The 20,426-nt window shown below is 47.1% G+C and overlaps 1 protein-coding gene across 2 annotated transcripts in view; it reads right to left on the reverse strand.

Moving 5' to 3' along the window:
• The window catches only part of PIK3R4 (phosphoinositide-3-kinase regulatory subunit 4), a 188,811-nt gene that overhangs the window by 51,897 nt on the left and 116,488 nt on the right, over positions 1–20,426 (reverse strand). For both annotated transcript variants that reach the window (XM_085630648.1, XM_085630647.1), the window contains 2 exons: positions 6,679–6,843; positions 5,003–5,214 (listed from right to left, as the gene is read on the reverse strand). In XM_085630648.1, the coding sequence (XP_085486774.1) occupies positions 5,003–5,214; positions 6,679–6,843 (377 nt within the window). The remainder of the gene's footprint in view (positions 1–5,002; positions 5,215–6,678; positions 6,844–20,426) is intronic.

Genomic DNA, 20,426 nt, shown 5'->3' on the forward strand with positions numbered 1-20,426 from the left:
TTCACAAGTATTTCTTGACCGTTTCTAAAAAGACATGCACTTAGCTACTGAACACAGAGTTTTCATTCTGGATAAATAAAATCAATTCCATCAAGAACAATTTTCTCAGGTATATGAGCAGAAGACTATTTTTTGTCTCAAATACCAGCTTTGGATTGTAGTAAATGTACTATTGCCTCAGAAGGACAGATTCTGACTTTCACACCCAATTGTCATTATCAAATGCCAATGATGCCAACTCTCTAGGCAGGTATATCCACCATTATGGATGTCAGGAATACGCATAGAGCATCATTATGCCAGGGCCCGCGTTTGTCGGGTCTGACAGGTAAGTATGAGAAGCCTTCTCCACAACCTTGACCACGCTTTTTGCAGGAGTTACAAAGGAGAAGTGAGAGTATAAAGAGGAGTGACTGGCAACAATGGCAAGAGCTATTGCCTGGATGGATGTTAACTGGAGTGGCAGAGGAGTGAATAGTGGTTGGTGCAGGAAGTCACTGGGAGACAACTGGAGAAATCACTAAAGATGATACAACTGACAGTAAGGATGAAAGCATGAAATAGCAGTGAAACAAACAAGAAATAAAAGGCGAGGTTGGGAAGAGGACAGGAACCACGGATTACGCAGTAACCAGCGAAAAGATTAATGAGGAAGGAGAACTTAGGCAGAAGGGGATACAAGAAATGGCGGAACAGGGAAGTAGAAATCGACAGAGCTCCCTAACTGGCGAAGCTTTAGGGGCTGCAGGAACACAATTATGAAGCAATAAGTAAAGCTTTGCAACTCGCTTTTATAATCAAGAAACCAGAAATGTTCTTATGGAGCGCGTCTCCAGCAGAGCCCCTGTGCAGAGATTCAGTCATTCTTATGGGCATTCCTGAGATCAGGACACTAATCACTTGACATGTTTATTATTTTATGAAGATGGCACTCTGTCTCAAATGCCACCAATGTCCAAAAGGAAATGGTTTCCCTGTACGATTCACAGGAGGGGACAATATTCCAAGCATTGCACTAGGCAACTAAGAACCTTATGGTGGAATCCTGCTCCTACTGGGTGCTACTTCTACTGTTTCCTTATCATGGTCACCATTGTGGTGAGATGGTGGGAATGGGCACTGCCTTAACACCCTGACACAATTTTACTACAGATTGATGCAACTGTGTCACAATTTCTCATAATATGCTAAAGATGGCAGCACACCAGGGTTACGATTATGCCAGAGCTAGCCATAATTTTTACAAGAATGGCCCCAATATGTCAAGGACTGTCATCGCTACGCCAGGGCTACTATTACACCAGAGGTTGCCAAAAATATGTAAAGGGTGTTCATAGTGTGCCAAGAGGAACATATTTATACCAGGGCTACTATTATGCAATGGACAATAGTGATAATGCCTAGAATGGTCACCCCTATACCAGGACACCATTATATTAAGGATAGCTAGAATGTTAATAGATACGTCCAAGGTATGCCAAGGGCAAGCCACTATTATGTCAGAGACAGCCAGGATGTCGTCAAGACTCCCTACACCATATCTAGGATAAGCCATTATAATGCAAGTGAAAGCTAGAATTTTGTTCAAGAAAACACACAAAATGATCAAGAATGCCACATGTGTAGCCAAAACCTTGTACAAAATCCATCCTCACAATATATCAAACATGGGTCACTATTATACCAGGGCTAGCCAGAATGATCTTAAGAATGGCCACACCATGTCAAGGATACATCATCATTATTCCATTTCAACAAACTTTATTTCGATCAATGAGACCTTAAAAAGTGAACAATACAGACAGTAATACATACAATAAATGGAAAAAAGCAGTATATGAGGATAAAATAAGACAAAGCTCAGTTAAAACTGCGATAAAATTCATCATGACGGTAGAAATTGATACAAATAAGGTGCTACTAGTCCGCGACCAAAAATTTCCCCAAATCCAGTTGATATCTTCAAATTTCTATTATTCATTGGTGTTCATTTTTAAAATGTGACAGGTAAAAAGGGAATAAAAATAAAACATTGATTAAATGGTTAAAAAAACTAATGTAAATTAAGAATAACAAGATGAACACTATGAAAAAGTTTAAACTTGCACAAAAAGCGGGAAACTGCAAAATCTATAGGAGGGTGGGAGTCGGTAAGCAGTAATCTGAATGCCTCCACATACTGCCCACACCAGAAGGTTCCTGCAAAGTGGAACTAACCATCGCCGTCTAGCTGTTTTGTACCCAGGACAAAAAAATACACGAATATCAGTCTTATCAGTACAGTTACATGAAGGACACCCCAAGGGGAAGGCTTTTGACCACTTGTTGGTGAAGGCACGAAGCGGGAGAGTCCCTATTCTGAACTAGAAATAGAGTTTCCTTGCCAAGAAGGGTTGAATGATAACCAAAAAGTGCTCAAAGTGGTACTCAGCTTTGATGTTTAGAAAGTAAACTGTTAAATGACCTAATAGAGTATTCCCCTGTATGTCGGCTAGTTTGAGCAATCTATAAATTCTGACTAGTGCGAGGCGTGAAATGGCCTGACATGCTACTTCTGGGTTACTCCATACGTTTGTGAGACCTAGTTTGTAACATGTGTCCCTAATATGTGCGAACCAAGGCAGATTACCCACTCCCGGAAAACCTAGAATTTCCTTTAATTCCATCCGATAGCCTGCAGGTTCCGGGGTCACCCACAATCTGCGCCAAAATGTTAATGGTCGAACACCTATCGCCTCTACTAAGGGTCTAATACCAAGTTCCATGCGTAAGGGGATAAGTGGGGTACTAGGTGGAAGACACAGCAGCGGTCTCAAAGTTGTGCTCTATCTTGGACAGACCACCAGGGGGACAATGACCCCATAACTCAGGCCCATTCATTACAGCACTCCTAATTTGCACTTTGTAAATCTCGGCCACCGCGGCAGCCGGTTTGCAAGAAGAGCTCTTGTAGGGTTTTAGGAATCAACCGTTTTTATTGGATGGAAGTCAGAGCAAATGGACACAGCTTCCTGCCTACATCAAGTGGCCGGCAGAGCGAGTCAAAGGTAGCAGTACACAGCGTTTAAGCCAACAACCCGGAGGCCGGCCGCGTAGTAAGCAGGATTGCTGTATGTTAAATTGCGTCTTCCAAATTTGAGGAGATGACAGCAATTAACAAAGAAAGATATGACAAAGGGGAAACAATACCAAAGCATAATTCATCCCAAATCCTTACGTCCCTCCCGCACCCTCCTCCGCACCAGTTACTGCCTCGCTATTTTGATCTGAGCCTCTAGTCATAGGTTCTGAGAAAGCATCATACTCATGCTGCCTGTGTCTGATCTTTAGCTAGCCTCTCCACTGGAAGCAGTTTAAGGATCTGCAGATATTTAGGACAGGTAACTTCTCTCATTCTTGTAGGTTTTTAGTACTCCCCCCTACCGTCTGGGCAAGTTAGAGGCCAGCTTTAGCTAATTGTGGGTGCCAATCAAACTTTTCAGACAGTGTGACACCGAGATAATCAAAAACTGTCACCCTCTCTAGCAAGGTACCATTTAATGAGGGATTAGGACAGGAGGATTTGGCTGGATTAAAAATCATAAATTTGGTTTTGAGCGTGTTAATCTCCAGCCCTCTCGTTGTGCAGAAAGTTACAAAGCTGTCCAGCAGGGGCTAAGCAAAATGTTATAAAGGATGTCCTGCAATAACATCAAGGACGGACCACTATTAAGCCTGGAAAGCTATAAAATTCACAAGCAAGAGCAGCTCTTATTTTTGTCAAGTATAGATAGCCAAGTGGCCACAACAATCAGAGGTTATAATCAAGAATCTCCCCCTCTAGTTGGACTGATTGGTGCCAGGGGCCGAGAAAGTGACATATAAAGCCAGAGGAAGCCCACGTAAATGGGACAAGATTTGGGGCAGGTGGAGGACATACCGGGGATACTGACATGGGTGGGATTGGGAGGAAAGAGAAGAGATCACAAGTATGTTTGAAACAGATACAGACTGAGAATTGGAGAGGGCTCAATTGCGAACTAAAGATGTTGAGTGACTACAATTTGTGTGATAAATGTTGCTCTGTCTGTGTATGATGTTTTAAGCTCTGTTAATAAAAAGATTTCATTTAAAAAAAACTTTTAAAAAACGAATCACCCTCTCTAGTTGTAATCCTCAATTTACAGTGGACGGTCTCAAATTCTCCCTATTTTTCAAGCTGATCAAAAGACCCAACAATTGGTATAGATCTACATTAGCTTTAAAGTAACAGATGATCTCCCGGACATATATCACAACATTACAACTCAATGTCACATTTGAATGTTTTGCCTACTTTGCTGACTGGGATCATAGTAAACGATGTGACTATGAAGCCACCAAAACAACTGTCTGTCAACAAACTGAACAATGCCATTTGTTCTCCTCAGCCTTTTGCTCTGCAAAGTCAGGAGCACATCTTCCACATTTTTGTTGGAATCCCTCAGCATTTGAGCATCTGTCATCACCAAATCACGAAGCATGTTCCCATGTAAATCTTTATAAACAGACCCCAACACATGGGCTGTATTGTTGCACAATCCTTAAGAGTGTGGTAGATTTGTGTAATATCACACACATAACGCAACCTACCTCCACTGCTACTTACTTTCTTCACAAAGTATGTAACTGCACATTTTTTCCATCTATAGTAGACTTGCACTCTACTGACTGAACCACTAATTTTTCACCATTTTTCTCCACCATGCTCATCACATTATGGTATAGTCAAACCACCAAGTACATACTTCTAGACAGACATATTTCTCCATACTCCCTCCTGACTTAAATATTTATCAGGAGGGCACATACAGCACAGAAATGTCCACAGTCCTGCCTACATGTGCCCAGACTGCTCCTATCTCTACATCACTTAAGCATTGAACATTTCACTAGCTAGTAAAACAGGTTTTCTACCACAGGCCACAATGTAACAAATTTCAATATCGTTAATATAAAATAATGAAGAGAAATTATAACTTACCAATACACAGCCAACACTGGCGAACATCTACAGCAAAGGACGTTATAAGACCTAATCGAAGATCATGCTTTAATGTCCATGCATTACTGGAAGATCTCATGTCCCAGCCAACAATGGATCCATTCACTGTTGCGTAGGCCAATACAGACTGAGATGCTGAATTAAACTGGTGCATGTCTACCACACAGCCGTCCTCCTTGGGGTCCAAATTTCTGAAAAGTAGTAAGTGAAAAATGAAAACATGTTTAAGTCGTCCTACAGGCTTAACCTTTTATATTCTAAAATGTTGTCTTTGAGAGAAGCAAATACTGGGGCGTGGGTGAACACTGAAGAAGGTGGATGATGAAAGAAGTGCACGCGCTCTCCTTAGCCAACATAACATGCACCGCTGGTCTGTACATTTATAGGTTTGAGAGCTACCTGAAGCATGTTCTTATACTTGGGCAAGGATGTACACTGATCCCCTTCCCATTGGGCAGGCAAGCCACCCTGCTTACTAGGTAGCTGCTTGTGTCCTGGGTCTCTGCAATAGCTGTGAACTGAAGCGGTCTGGTGGGTTCCCACATGTGAAGCCCTAGGGCCTTTGCTGTGGCATCTGGAGTGAGTCGTAGCTGTGGAGCTGAGATCGGACTAGCATCTCCAGAGCAATGGGGGTGGTACAGACAGAGCTTAGGATGATGTGCGCCTCTTCGGACAGTGTCTGTACCACAGCAGTTGCAGTGTGTGTTCGGTGGCCAGTTGAAGCAATTTCAAGACTACTCTCATAAGTTATTGAAGCTCAGTTTTATGCGTTCAATGGGTGTTAGAGAAGAATTACAGAAAAACATTTGCGTGTACATAGATGTATTTTTATTTTACCACAAATGCAAGCTTTCCATCCTCAATGTTACATACCTCTCATACACTGGTCTTAGATGGAAAGCTTTCCCAAATCTTGCAATATATTTGAATATCTGCATTTACTGTACTGTACCTCACTGGTGTAATTTCACAAAAATGTAGGAACTGTGAACAGCCCATGGGTTATGGGCAGGAATTTGTCTATGAGCAAGGGTTCTAAATTGGATTTTAAGATACTGCAGTCACTGGTGTGATTTCACTGTAAGTGCCTTGGTAATGAAGCTGCTACGTTTGCATTTGAATAAAGTGATTCAAAATGGCTTTGAAAGTGAAAGTGTCAATGGAGAATCTAATCGACTAGAAAACGTTTGAAAATGGAGCCCAATAGTGCATATTAAAGCACATTTTTCAAATATAATGGCCATAGGTTTTAGAAACAGTTATGAAGGCAAACTCATTATGTTATTCAGTTCTTTATGGTATGTCACAGCACCTAAGAATATTATTTCTATAAAATGGAAAATACACATATGTACACATTAAAAAAAGTGCTCGGTAGAAACAATGGATGCACAGCAGAAAGATGGTGATGTCACAGGATTAGCAGTGTCTATCTAGCATACATTCTTTGCCAATTTATGCCGGAAAAAGAGAATGCACAAAGTCTATATTATTGCTCCTGCTGAGACTAAAGACTTCCAAAACTGCTCATTTAAAATCTGAGAGTTCTACGACTGGCACAGTCAGTCACAAAGGGACCATGGAAAGCAAAGGATTTGGACTCTAGTATGTGAGGATGTTAGAAGACGAAAAAAGATCTTAAACGTGTACTGTACCTGCTTTGTAGTGAGTGGATTTTTGGAGATTTAGGAGGCTTGGTAGACTCTATGCCAAGAAGCTGCACAGTGCCATTATCTGAAGCTACAGCCAAGTAATGCGAGCCTAGACAGAACGCAAGCGTCTTAATGTGACCTCCAATGCGCGAGTAGGTGAGTATTGCCCTAAATAAAAAGAAAAGGGAAACATTGAATCAGATCTGCAGTTAAAGTGAGTAAAATGCTTTCTAGAATACTCCTATAACCAAGGTAGCTAAAGTTGCAGACACAAAGAAAAACAAAGGCTTTACTTCCTACTTTCTAATTGTTTTCAAACAAAGAACTGCTTAATTCAGTATCTTAGCAAGAATATTTTTTTTAAAGTGTGTTTTAACTTCATATGACAAGAAACAAACCTTACTTTCAACTTCCATGATCTATTACTCTACTGCACTCTACTGCGTAGTCATTGCTTTTGGTATTAAACGACTAAAAGTCAAACTCAAATTTTGGAATAAAAAAGCATGATTAATAATCCTTGCACTAGCTCAGTTGCTTGGTCACCTGTTTCAGGGGGTGAACTAAACCCTAAAGAAAGGATAGGCACAGGCATATGTTTTCAAAAAAATATATACTGAATATCCGTTTCAAACCTGCATCAAACCAATTATAATGTATTACAGTCTCTTAGTACAAAGAGAACCGGTGGCCAAATATTTGAAGGCTTTGCTATTTTTGAAAAGAACCCCTGACACCCTTGATGCCTCAATTTCTACCTAAAGAAGAGTATGTAAGACGCTTGAAGGACAGTTTTGAAAAATGTCAATCTTTTGCTGGTTTGGAAATTGCCTGATCACCATTCTGGAGCTCTTCTGAAATTTCACACTCATCTCATCGGACAAGGCCTGACACAATTGCCGGTTTTTAAGTTTGTTCAAATTGTGGCATATTTAAGCATACTCAGAAATGATCACTTGAAAGATATGTTTTTGCTTTAGTCTTTATGTTAGAAATCTTTTTATATCTAGAGTACTTCATGGTCCGCCAGGTCTAATGTTCTAAGCCTACATTTTTAAGACCACTCTTCTTTTAAGATGTTATAGATGGAGTAGTTTGAATTGTGTTTATAAATTAAGCTTGTTTACTGAAGAGAATATTCAATATTGTAGTTTGAAAATAATAACTTTCCCATACTTGAAAAGAGGAACTGACATAGAATGCCTGAAAATTACATGTTGTGAGAATCCTCTTTTGGTTGGCACAGTTTTTTGGTTGGCTTACGCTCTGCCTCACAAATGAGAAATCTTAGATCAGAGTCCGGTCTCTTTATCTTTACATGCTCAAAGCAGTATTTTGTTATTTGCTGTGTCACATACTCTCTTTCATTCCAATTGTGTTCTTCCCACACCACATTCTCTCCTCCCGTTTCTAGATGTAAACTTCACTTTGAACCATTACTGTCCTTTTTAAATCAGATTTACTAGCTATCACATAGAATCACACATCGATCAAAACGGTCAGACGATTGCTCACTCCTCACATTTTATTTCTCTTTGAAAACATATACTTTACAATTAGACTACAGTGCCTGCTAATACAGTGGCTTTTCACCACTTTCTTAAACTCATATTCCGCTGATAACGTCACCCTTCCGAGTTTAATTTTGCGCTTATAGATACTCTGTTCCATCAAGCTTAAAAGCATTTATTTACATCCGTGCTCCACCTTGTCAGTGCTATTTAATTCCATCTATCGACTAACATAAGAGCTCTTTGTGGGCAGGGTGGGAGCTCGCCTCTGGTTCAGAACAAGGACTCTGCCCAGATCCTGTCTATTAAATGCTTTTTACTATTCCCGAGGGAATATGAAATGGACATTGTTTAAATTATACCAGCTGTAGGGAGCAGATCAAATTGCACAGTTAGAGCTGCATATAAACTACAGGACTAATCATACTTACGAAGTTGCTTGTATAATTGCATAACTTCTTGAAATTTCATGAATAAATTAATTACAGCATCAGACGAGTAGGATCCTTATTATTGACCCTTTGTACAATTTTGGCACTAATAAGAAATCTAAGTAGCCTTGAAAAGTAGAGTGTAATAAAGCAAGTTTAGACTGTGACATGGAATCATGGCTGTCAATATGAACTTTTGGCATCAAAAACAAAGTGATGGCTGGCAGAGGGTAGCCTTTCCTCTGAGCAGGCGGCGGCGAGTACAGGGGAGATCCCCACAGAGACCTACAGCTCAGACTCGTTGCCAATGGCGAACAACAAAGGGCTGAAATCCCAGGCCCAAAAACAGCTGGCGAAGTTTGCCTGGACAAAGCACGGAGAAGACACCGAGATGACATCGGTCGGGGACCCCAAATCCTCACAGCCTCGCCCTTCGGCTAAAACCCACACCCTTGAAGACGTTATGGAGGCCATCGCTGGGGTACGGACGTCCCTGGAAACACGCATCGACTTTGTAAACATCGAAGTCACCCTCCTCTGAGCCGACCTCAAGAAAATGGACTCTAGGGTCAGAGAGGTCGAGACCACCATGGCCGCCCTCCTGACCGACACCTCCACCCTCCAAGACCAGGTCGCCCATTTGCAGACTCAACAAAAAAGAATGGAGGAGCTCCTTGATGATTACGAAGGAGGGCTCGGAGAAACATATGCACCCTTGGAGTACCTGAACGGATGGAAGGGCCGGCTGCTGTCCTCTTTGTGGAGGATCTAATCCTTAACAATCTCCAACCTAAACGTCTCTCCAGTTACTTCTCCATAGAATGCGCTCATAGGGTTCCCGGGGGACGTCCTAAGCCTGGGGCTCCGCCGCGGCCCCTGATCACAAGAGTCTTTAATTTTCGTGACAGGGACGTCATTTTACAGACAGCAAGAGCAGGACCTTCATTGAAAGTCGACAACGCCATCATCACATTTATCTCGGACTTCACGGTCAAAGTCCAAGCACAAAGATGCAGCTTTACAGCTGTAAAAAAAGCCCTCCGAGACAAGAACGTCAAATACTCCATCCTGTTCCCGGCTAAACTATGGGTGGAGTCCGAAGGTATGACCTGGTTCTTCCTGTCCCCGGAGGAGGCGTGAGACTGGATCGACGATTGGTGCAGATCAGGGAGGCATACAGATGGTCGCAACAATGGAGCCTCCAACAACAGCCAGCGGGCTCCCCCCGCAATAAGAGAGAAGCAATCGGGGGAGGACACACCGGAATCACATTGACTCGGGCTGTGCAGCCCAGCTGCTTCCTTTCATGTCTAGATACTAGATCCACAAATCCAATATTACTGTCTTTTGGATCCTGTATGAGAAAGCACCACATCCTTAATGTGGGACTCGAGGACCCTGCAATATGCCTCACTATCCTGAGAACATCAAGTAACGTTAACATACGATTGGACTGCACCGAAGATTGTCTAAATACATGCAAATATTACTATGTTTAATGGCGAGGATTGGAGGTGGTTAGCGAGGCACCTCACAAATGGGAGGGTGGGAGGGTGGGCGACAGGCACTCTGCCTTTTTTGGGGAGTGGATAGTTTACATTCCACTGGCAGGGGGGCTGGGTGGGGTGGTCAAGAGGGGGCTGGGAATGGTTGTTGGGGTTTCGTTTGTGTCCTTTACCTTGCACAGAAAACACCAGAAAGTGGGGGATTGCTAATCCTTAAGACTACACATACAAATTGTCGGCAAACAGAAACATTAATATTACAGGACTCCGGCCGACACCGAGGCCACAAACCAATCTCTGTCACCCAGACCCGCCGCAGCTTGCACAGGGCTCCACATTGGTTCACGGTAACTAATAGACATGGCGGACTCTGAAGACATAAAGCTATCCGTATTGACGTGGAACATCAACAGGCTAGGAAGCAAAATAAAAAGGGGGATAGTCCTACGATACCTCAAACGCCACTCACCAGACCTGATACTATTGCAAGAAACCCACTTGGTGGGAAACAGCTGTAAGGCGCTCCACAGATGGGGGTACAAACTTGTGGCCCATGCTGGTTTCACATCAGGCTCTAGAGGTACGGGCATCCTTATACGGAAAAGCCTAGCTCTCACACCTACTCGCATCTGGGCCGACCCTCAGGGCCGATTCGCTGTCCTAGAGGCGATATGGGAAGGGAAACAACTGAATATATTCTCGGCCTATCTCCCACCAGCCCTAGGCAAAACAGCACTACAAGACCTAGGCAACATACTTGTTGATCTCCCCCCCGGGTACTCTCATTCTGGGCGGCAACTTTAACAGGACTATGAATGACACGTTGGACAGACACCCTCAAAAACCCTCTTCCAGGAGCAACACCTCCCTAGCAGACTTTGCCCAAGCACTGGGACTCACAGACATATGGCGCACGTTAAACCCCGACACACCATTCTTTACACATTACTCCAACACACACATGAGTATGTCCCGCATTGACTATTTTTTTACTTTCCTCCCTGACATAGGGTTCTTCCGGCACCCCCAAGGGCTCCCTAGGGGTATCACCAATCACTCTCCTCTGGGGATTGAACTTACCTTTCACCAACGTATTGTCCGAGGCCCTATAATTATCAATCCATGGTTACTCACCATCCCAGATATCGAAAAAGACCTTGCCGAGCATACAGATCATTATTTCACTGAAAATGTAGGCTCTGTAGACTCCGCTAGCACTATCTGAGGAGTATATAAGGCGGTAATTAAAGGTCGAGCCCTGGGTTTAAAAATTGGATTCCTTCGTAACCAGAACGAACAACTGACCCGGCTGGAGAGCGATCTGCTCTTACTTGAAATGGAAAAACAACAGTTGATGGACAGAATGCAGAACAATGTCATACATTCACCCCAGTACAGAGATCTGGGCCTAAATCCATCGTTTTTGTGCTCACCATGCCATTCTAGTTTGAACCCAGCCATATGCAAATCAGTCTTGACCCTGTGCCTCATGGGAACAGTCCAGCCCGAACTGCCAAGCCAGGTCCTCCCTGGACTGGAAACAAGCATCCTAGGACCGGTTTCGGGGTTTCACCCCTCTTCAGCCAGGATAGCTTGATTCCAGTGGCATAGAAAGCACGGGACTCACGTCTGAGCATACCCGTCCCACTCGGGGTGACAATTGCAAAAACAACAGTTGATGGACAGAATCCAGAACAATGTCATACATTCACCCCAGTACAGAGATCTGGGCCTAAATCCATCGTTTTTTTGCCCACCATGCCATTCTAGTTAGTTCGCCCTTACTTGAAATGGAGCACAGTGCATTCCCCAATGAAGCCACTGCCAACAAACTCCGTAACAAACAACTAGAATATAAAGCGCTAGCAAGGGAAAAAGCCCAAGCCAGTCTACTTCATACGCCCCACAGAGTCTATGAACTCGGGGAACGGGCAGGCAAAATGTTGGCATGGCTAGAAAAACGTTTTCAAGAGACTAGATGGGTCCCCGAAATCGTATGGGACGATGGGAGGCGGGTGACGGACCCCGAGGAGGCAGCGGAGACATTTGCGGATCATCTGAAGGCTGTGTATACCTCCAAGACTGCGTCCTCCTCCGAAGATTCTCGTCAACTTCTGGAGGAAATGACCTTACCAATGATATCAGACTCACATAGGGAAGCCTTGGACGCTGATATTACTGCAGAAGAAATCTGCAAGGCTATCTTCGCTGTTAACTCTGGAAAAGCAATGGGGCCTAACGGTGTTCCCATCGAGTTGCTTAAGGGGATGGCCCTCATGATAGCTCCACATCTTAAAAACATGTATGAGGAAAGTTGCGAAAATGGCATTCTTCCCCTAGACCAACGACTGGCCTCTATAGTCGTCATTCGCAAACCAGGCAAACCAGCAGAGAACTGTGGTTCCTATAGGCCCATCTCGCTGATTAGCTCAGAGGCCAAGGTGCTGGCCAAATTACTTGCATCCCGACTCACGGCTATACTCCCATCCTTGGTCCATGAGGACCAATCAGGATTCTGCGGATCATACTGGGCGGCAAAACATTCTTTTTTAACGACCCTGAAGCCGCATGGGGCTGGTTGGAGACGCACAGGACCGGGATAGGGGTTTACGCCGCAGGAAGGGAATCGCGGAGGTCTTCGCCGAAGCCTCGTCGAGGCCGACGTGCCAGGACTCGGCTGACTGGGAGGGGCTCCCCCCTGGCGTCCCAGACGGAGTTGGAGCGGAAAGCAGCGTTGCAGGTGGTCTCTGCCATATCCGGTGCCATGGTGGTCGCCCCTGCTGGGGATTCGGGCTCCCACAAAGGGTCTGACACTCAACGCAGCGATGAGGCAGAGGAAGAGGAAGAGGCGAAAGTGCTGCCACATGTCACGCCGGGGACGGCGGACGGCATAATGGACACCTGAACTATTCCCGACGTGCCGCTGACAGTAAGGAGGCTAGCTGGGGGCTGGAGGTGCGATATGCTGCACTGTTGACTTTACGCTGGGGGCGGGGGCTGCCGCGGATCTTCAGGGGACTGCCAGACTCTCCATGATTGCGGGGGGGGTTGGGGCGGGGGTTCCGGGGGCGGGGTATGTCCGGGGAGACACTGTGGAGTCTGGGCTAGGATTTCTGTTGGGGACACTTTCTGCACCCGTTCGGCCCCGGCCTACCTCCTCCTACTCACACCAGTTGTGAGGCTCTGGTGGCTATCAGAGCAGTTGGTTAATCGTATCGTATTTGGATGGGTAACTACGGTTGGGAACCTGTTCTGGGGCGGGCGGGATTGGGGGTTGTTGGGGAGTTGAGAGGGGTTGGGGTGATGTCAGTGTGCCTAGGACGGGGCGTGGTTGGATAGTATGTGTTACACGGTGTGATGGCTTTCCCCCCTGAGTTGAAGTGTATGACCTGGAATGTGAGGGGGCTCACCTCCATGACGAAACGCTGCAAAGTCCACGCTTACTTGGTGCGCAGAGGGGTGCAGGTGGCCTTTCTCCAGGAGACTCATTTGGATCGGACGGAGGGGCGGGCCCTTCATAGGCGCTGGCGGGGTCAGTTGTTTTACACCACCTATTCCAAGTTTGCAAGGGGTGCCCTTATCTGGGTTAGAGCGGGTCTTCCCTTTCAGCCCCTCGCCACGCAGGTGGACCCGGAGGGACGGTTTGTGGCAGTACAGGGCCGGTTGGATGAGAGAGACGTGACATTATGCAGCCTTTATGCCCCGAATCTTGAGCAAGCGGCCTTCTTTACGCGCGTCTCAGGCACCTTAGCGGAGTATTTAAAGGGGCCGACCATACTGGGGGGTGACTTTAATTCAATCACTGATGTCCACCTGGATCGTTCTCACCCACCCTTGGCCCAATCAGCAATACATCGGGCGGCTAGAAGCAGACGGGACTGGCAGACTGCGTGGGGGTTGGTGGATACATGGCGAGAGCATCATCCACTGGAGAGGGACTACTCCTTTTATTCTACCCCACATGAGCTGCATGTGCGCCTGGATGGCATATTATGCTCTCCGGACGTACAGGCTCTGACTCGCCATAGTGAATATTTGGCGAAAACCATATCGGATCACAACCCCTGTTTGGTTATAGCGCACTGGAGTAGGCAGCGTCAGACGATACCCACCTGGCGCCTGAATCCGCGGATGTTGGAGGACTCTGTCTTCCACGCGGAAGTCCAGGATGGAATCACAAATTATTTCACAGAGAACACGGGGACAGCGTCCAGGAGGGCATGGGATTGGGACTCGTTCAAGGCGGTCATCAGAGGGATATGCATCTCCTCCACGTCCGGGGTCCGGAAAACGCTATTGGGAGACATAGAGAAGGCGGACTCTACACTGCGCACCACGGAAAGAGCACATCAATCGGGGGAGCAATCCCAAGATGAGGTGGTTGCGGCGCGCGAACACGTGGCAGTGCAGGTAGAGCGGCTCCGCTGTTTTGACTACAAGACTTACCTCACTAGGGCGCATGCTGAGAGGGACAAAGTCGGGTCGCTCCTGGCCTGGTTGGCGAATCCGAATGCGCGCGGCTCTCCCATACTCTCGCTGACCAACGGGGAGGGGACAACGGTGTACTCTCAGAGTGAGATTAATGGTCAATTTTTAGCGGATTATACCGCCCTTTATACTAACACCATGCGGGACGCTCCCGGGGAACTGGAGGAATTTCTGGCAATGGCCCAATTACCGAGTCTAGATCCCACTCACGAGGAGGCGCTGGGAGGGGACATCTCGCTAGGCGAGATTCGTAGGGCAATCAAACATATGGCGCATAAGAAAACTCCGGGTACAGATGGGCTTCCTGTGGAGTTCTACGCGGCCTATGTGGACCTGCTTGCTCCACAGTTACAGTCAGTCTACAGGGAGGCCTGGAAAGAGGGTCAGTTGCCCGCCTCAACACGTGAGGCGTTGATTATACCGCTCCTGAACAAAGGAGGGGACCCGGGTGCCAGGACGGCATATCGTCCACTCTCCATGCTCACAGTGGACTATAAGATTCTGAGCAAAATTTTAGCCACGCGACTGTTGGCACATATGCCCTCCTTGATACACCCTGATCAGGCTGGGTTCATCCCTCGACGGAACACGTCGACGTGTATCCGGAGACTATTGCGGGTTATGGAGGTGGACTGCATGGATTACCCGGCCGCCTTGACGCTGTCGGTCGACATGGAGAAAGCCTTCGATAGTGTGGAGTGGCCTTACCTGTTTCGGGTCTTGCAGGAGTTTGGTCTGGGGGATGGGTTCGTGCGCTGGACGAGGCTGCTCTACGCTAACTCGGTGGCTAGGGTGCGAACGGGGACCACGATATCGGCTCCCTATCCCGTACGACGGGGAACGAGGCAGGGTTGCTCGTTATCGCCATTGTTGTTTGCCCTGGCGGTCGAGCCCCTGGCGGCCCATGCTAGACTGGGACGCCCATATGCTGGGCTGCTACTGCGGGGGGAAACCCATTATATTTCCCTCTATGCGGATGATTTATTGCTTTTCCTGGCTGACGCGGGGGGGGGGGGGGGTGCCCTCCAGGGCGCCAAGGCGGTACTGAAGGACTTCGGACACATATCGGGCCTGAAAGTCAACTGGGGCAAGACTTGTGTGCACCCCATTACACAGTGGGAGCGGACACCCCCCTCTCTGGGGGCAATCCGCTGTGAGGATAGCTGTCTGCCGTATCTGGGGGTGCATATCTACCGCACCCAGCACGACCTGTTGGAGGGGAATGTAGGGAGGGCAATCAGGGGCCTGGCGGGCAGTATTGGATTCTGGAGCACCCTCCCACTCTCGGTAGCTGGGCGGGTGGCGCTACTGAAGATGGTGGCACTCCCACGCCTGTTGTATTTCTTCCGTACGCTCCCTATTTGGGTGCCGGTGTCGTTCTTCCGCAGGCTCACAGCCATGATCATGGGCTTTATCTGGGGAGCTGGCAGACGACGGGTGGCGCTGGCCACACTGCGACGGCCCAGAGCCAAGGGAGGGCTTGCGGTACCCGACTTCGAGTGGTATTATTTGGCTGCCCAGCTACAATGGCTCACGCAGGCAATGGCTAGGGAATTTAGAGGCCCTGAAGGCCCACAGGGCAGACTGATCCTGCGACACGTGCTTTCTTTTATTGTCTTCAACAGCGACTCGAGCTGTCCCAACTAACGCTTGAGGAGCGAACGCTCCGGCTGTGTTGGAACCGAAGCCTGCGAAGGGTCGGCACTGCTCACCCCTACGCCCCGGAGATCCCATTGGGTATGTGCACGGCCCTCCCCCACGGCGGGGATTGGTCGGGGCTGGCTCACTGGGAAGACCTAGGGATACAGATGGTGGGGGACCTGTACCTAAATGGAGTGCTTCAGCCATTCCAGGGGCTGCAGGACTCCTTCGGGATCCCGAGGGGAGACTATCTACTCCACGCAGCCCTGGTGGCAGCTCTACAAAAGCACTGGAACGCGGGACTTTCTGAACCGCAGACGGCTGCCGGCTGTCAATATGTGGTCATGGCGGCGGGCACGGTCAAGGCCATTACGTGCCTCTATCAGAGAATGGCGACGGAACATCTAGCCCCTTTGACTGCGTTGAAGGATAAATGGGAAATAGACATCGGGAAACCCATCCCAGATCTGACGTGGCCCACACTGCAGAGACGGGCCTGGAAGAGCACACGTAATGCCCGGTTTCAACTGGTGCAGTACTTCATCTTGCATAGGGCATACTTGACGCCAGCTAAATTGTTTCAGTATTTTGGGGGCCCCACACCGCAATGCCCTCGCTGTGGGGAGGAGGGGGCTGACTTTAAACACATATTTTGGTCCTGTGGCGCGCTGAGCTGCTATTGGGGGGAGGTCATCGATTGCTTGACCCAAGTGACAGGGAGGGAATTGAGGGTGGAAATGGGAGTTTGTCTGCTGCTATGGTTTCCCCACACACCGCGCACGAAAATCACGAGCAAGTTTTGTGACTTAGGGCTGGTGGTGGCCAAAAGAGAAATTACCCTACACTGGAAATCGAGGACTGGTCCCAGCTTTACGAGGTGGAGAGCGACCTTCAAGAAATGGGCGGGTAGCGAGGGCACACTCCGGCTGCAGCTAGCGCTGCGGGGAAACGATGAAAAGACATTGGACATGGCACGTGCATGGGAAGCGCTAGTGGTTGACCTCCGGGGTGGGGTACGGCAGCGGAGGAGGGCCCTGAAGCACTGGAGCAGCCGGCAGAAGCGTAGGTGTGGGGAGACACCGGATGGATTGCACATGAGGGCGGGAGGGCTTTCCTTCTCCTTTCTGCTGTGAGCCTGACCATGGGGGTGGGGAGTAGCCCGCGGCCACTAACACGGCTACTTGCAAGAAAGACTTATCCCGGCACCTGATGTTATGGCACACTGACATGAGGGTGGGGGGAGGGTGCATTTGCATAGGGGGGATGTTGGGGGACAGTGCATTGGTAGTTGGAAGTGGTCTACACTGTACTATGCAATGGTTTCTATCTGCGGGAGACGACCACTGATATGATGGATATTGCGGCTGGCAATTGTAATTGAGTAATGCAATAAAAATTGTTTTTGCAAAAAAAATGAGGACCAATCAGGATTTATACCAGGCCGTAACACCGCCCTCAATATCATAACGTAGTGAGTAGGCAGCCCTATCTCCGCGAATACGCGGTTTATCTGTCCCTAGATGCCACCATGGCGTTTGACTCGATAGATTGGCCCTATCTTTTCAAGGTCTTGGCACGGCTAGTTTTCGGCCCCCGATTCAGACAATGGATAGCATTGCTATACAAGGATCTGCTGGGTCAAGTCAGGGTAAATAATCACACTTCTCGCACATTTGCCCTGCGAAGAGGAACCAGGCAAGGTTGTCCTCTATCCCCCTTGCTATTTGCACTAACCCTTGAACCGTTGGCATACTGGATAAGACGGGATGTTTCCATACGGGGACTAAAGTGGAGCGAGGATACAGAGGACAAAATATCGCTTTAGATGGATGATATCCTCATATACCTCTCTTCCCCTCGAGCCTCCCTCAACAGCTTATTCAATGTCATCACTAATTTTGGCAAATATGACGATAATACGATCAACTGGTCCAAATCAGTAATATATGTTCTGCACGACCCCCCGCCTCGTTTACCCCGTGGATATACGATCGAATTGGCTTCAACTGGTTTTAAATACTTGGGCACATTTATTACACCTGACCCCAAACTGTTTTACGAATATAATCTTCTAGGCCCCCCCAAGAGGCTACAAGAAGATGTGAGACATTGGAGATCGCTGCCCCTTGCCCTGCTGGGGAGAGGAGCGCTATTCAAAATGTTAGCACTACCCCGATTTTTATATGCACTCCAAAACTGCCCATTCCTCATAGCTGACAATTATTTCACCACCATAGAAGGGGAACTTCGTACCTTATTGTGGGACAGGAAGGCACCATGTATTGCCCTCCAGAAGCTCACCAAGGGGTGGTATGACGGGTGGATCGCTCTTCCAGATTTATGCCTTTATTACTGGGCCTCTCAATTGGTAGCAGTCAATCACTGGATCCATGGATCCCCAACAAATCCAGCATTCCACCTAGAAAAATACCAAACGGGCCGGGAGGGATACTTGGAGGCCCTATACAGTAAAACCCGAAAAGACCGATACCAGGGGCCTATGGTGCACACGGTGGCCATCTGGCACAAGGCAAATAAGCGCCTGGGGTGGGTGGACACCTTTACGAAAGCTACGCCACTATGATCATCACAAAGACTGGGGTCCCTTTGCTTCCATAAGGAATTTGATAAATGGGACATTATCGGACTAAATACTCTAGGTGACTTGGTCGTTAAGGGGAAAATTCTCACATTCAAAGAACTACAGTCCAAATATGATCTCATATAGGGAGAGATCTTTAGATACTTACAAATCCGACATGCCATTCTTGCCAATGTCCCTGACCTCCCATCCCTGCCGGACGCCTCCCCCTTAGAGGACAGATTGCTTGCGGAACCACTTTTGACCAAAGCCATATCTTGCACCTACCGTAAACTCTGCAATAATCTACCGACGCCTTTCAGGCTCTCCGAAAAAGCTGGCAGGCGGACTTGGGAATTTTAGTTGATGAAGATTGGCAGACTGCATTAATGTCCCCCAGGGAAACAGCCATAAACCACCGTTTCCGTCTCATACAATTAAAGATACTCCATAGGTCCTACCTCTCAGGTGTCCTCCTGGCGAAAATAGGTAGCCGAGAGGACGTGCTGTGCCTCAGATGCTGCGGCCAAGACAGTACTTTTTATCATGTCCTATGGGACTGCCCCCACATACACCCTTTTTGGATTAGAGCGACCAAGAAGATGACAGAAACACTAGGAAAACACATCCAACTATCATCAAAAACGGGAATTTTAAATATATGGGGGCCCACAGGTTTGACAGAAATAGAGCAGCAATGGGTGGCACTGGGATACTTATTAGTGAAAAGAGCTGTAGCAATGCTCTGGAGTTCCAACAGATTGCCAATGATAATAGGTTGGGTGGCAGAAATGTACAAATGCATGATTGCCGAGAAAACGGTATACAAACAAAGAGGTTGCCCCAAAAAGTGGGACAAAAAATGGGGAGGCTGGAATGCTTTTAGAGGAGAGATTTGCACCTCGCCCACAGACGATTTGGAGATGAGAAGAACCAGGCTTGGAGAACCCTTCACTTCCTAATAGCAGTAACAAAACTTGTCGACACACTGTATTATATGAATGTCATGTCCCACTGTAATAATGCAATCATGAATCTGTGATTTTTTGCAATAAAAAGTTTTATATTTAAAAAAAAAAGTGATGGATAGAATGTATAAATTAATCTCAGCCACTGGCAATCACTCTGAGCTGCATCTCAATCCATCTTTTTTTATCCACCATGCCACCTCAGTTTAGACCCAGACAAATCCAAATCAGTCTTGCCAATGCTCCAATGGAGACAGTCCAGCCCAATATGCCAGGCCAGGTCCTCCTTGAACCGAAACACAAGCAACCCAGGACAAGTTTTGCCCCGATTAGGACTCATCAGCTAAGTATAGCTTGGTTGCATTGGCACAGTAAGAATGGGACCCACGCCTGGACATACTCGTCACACATAGGGCATCAAAAACATGGTGATGGAAAAGGCAATTATTTAGACGCTCTTTCATCTAGGTGAATTTATCTTTCAAATGATAACTGCATACTCTATTACAATGTACAGATAGTTTTCTCCCCACTATACTAGAAAAGTTTCATTAAACAGACTGTCTGAGGGTACCTGACTCTCACAGAGTAGTGGTGGCAAAGGGCCCACAATTCCCAAATAATCA

This window comes from Triturus cristatus, chromosome 10 (genome assembly GCF_964204655.1).
Source record: "Triturus cristatus chromosome 10, aTriCri1.1, whole genome shotgun sequence".
Taxonomy (NCBI): Eukaryota; Metazoa; Chordata; class Amphibia; order Caudata; family Salamandridae; genus Triturus; species Triturus cristatus.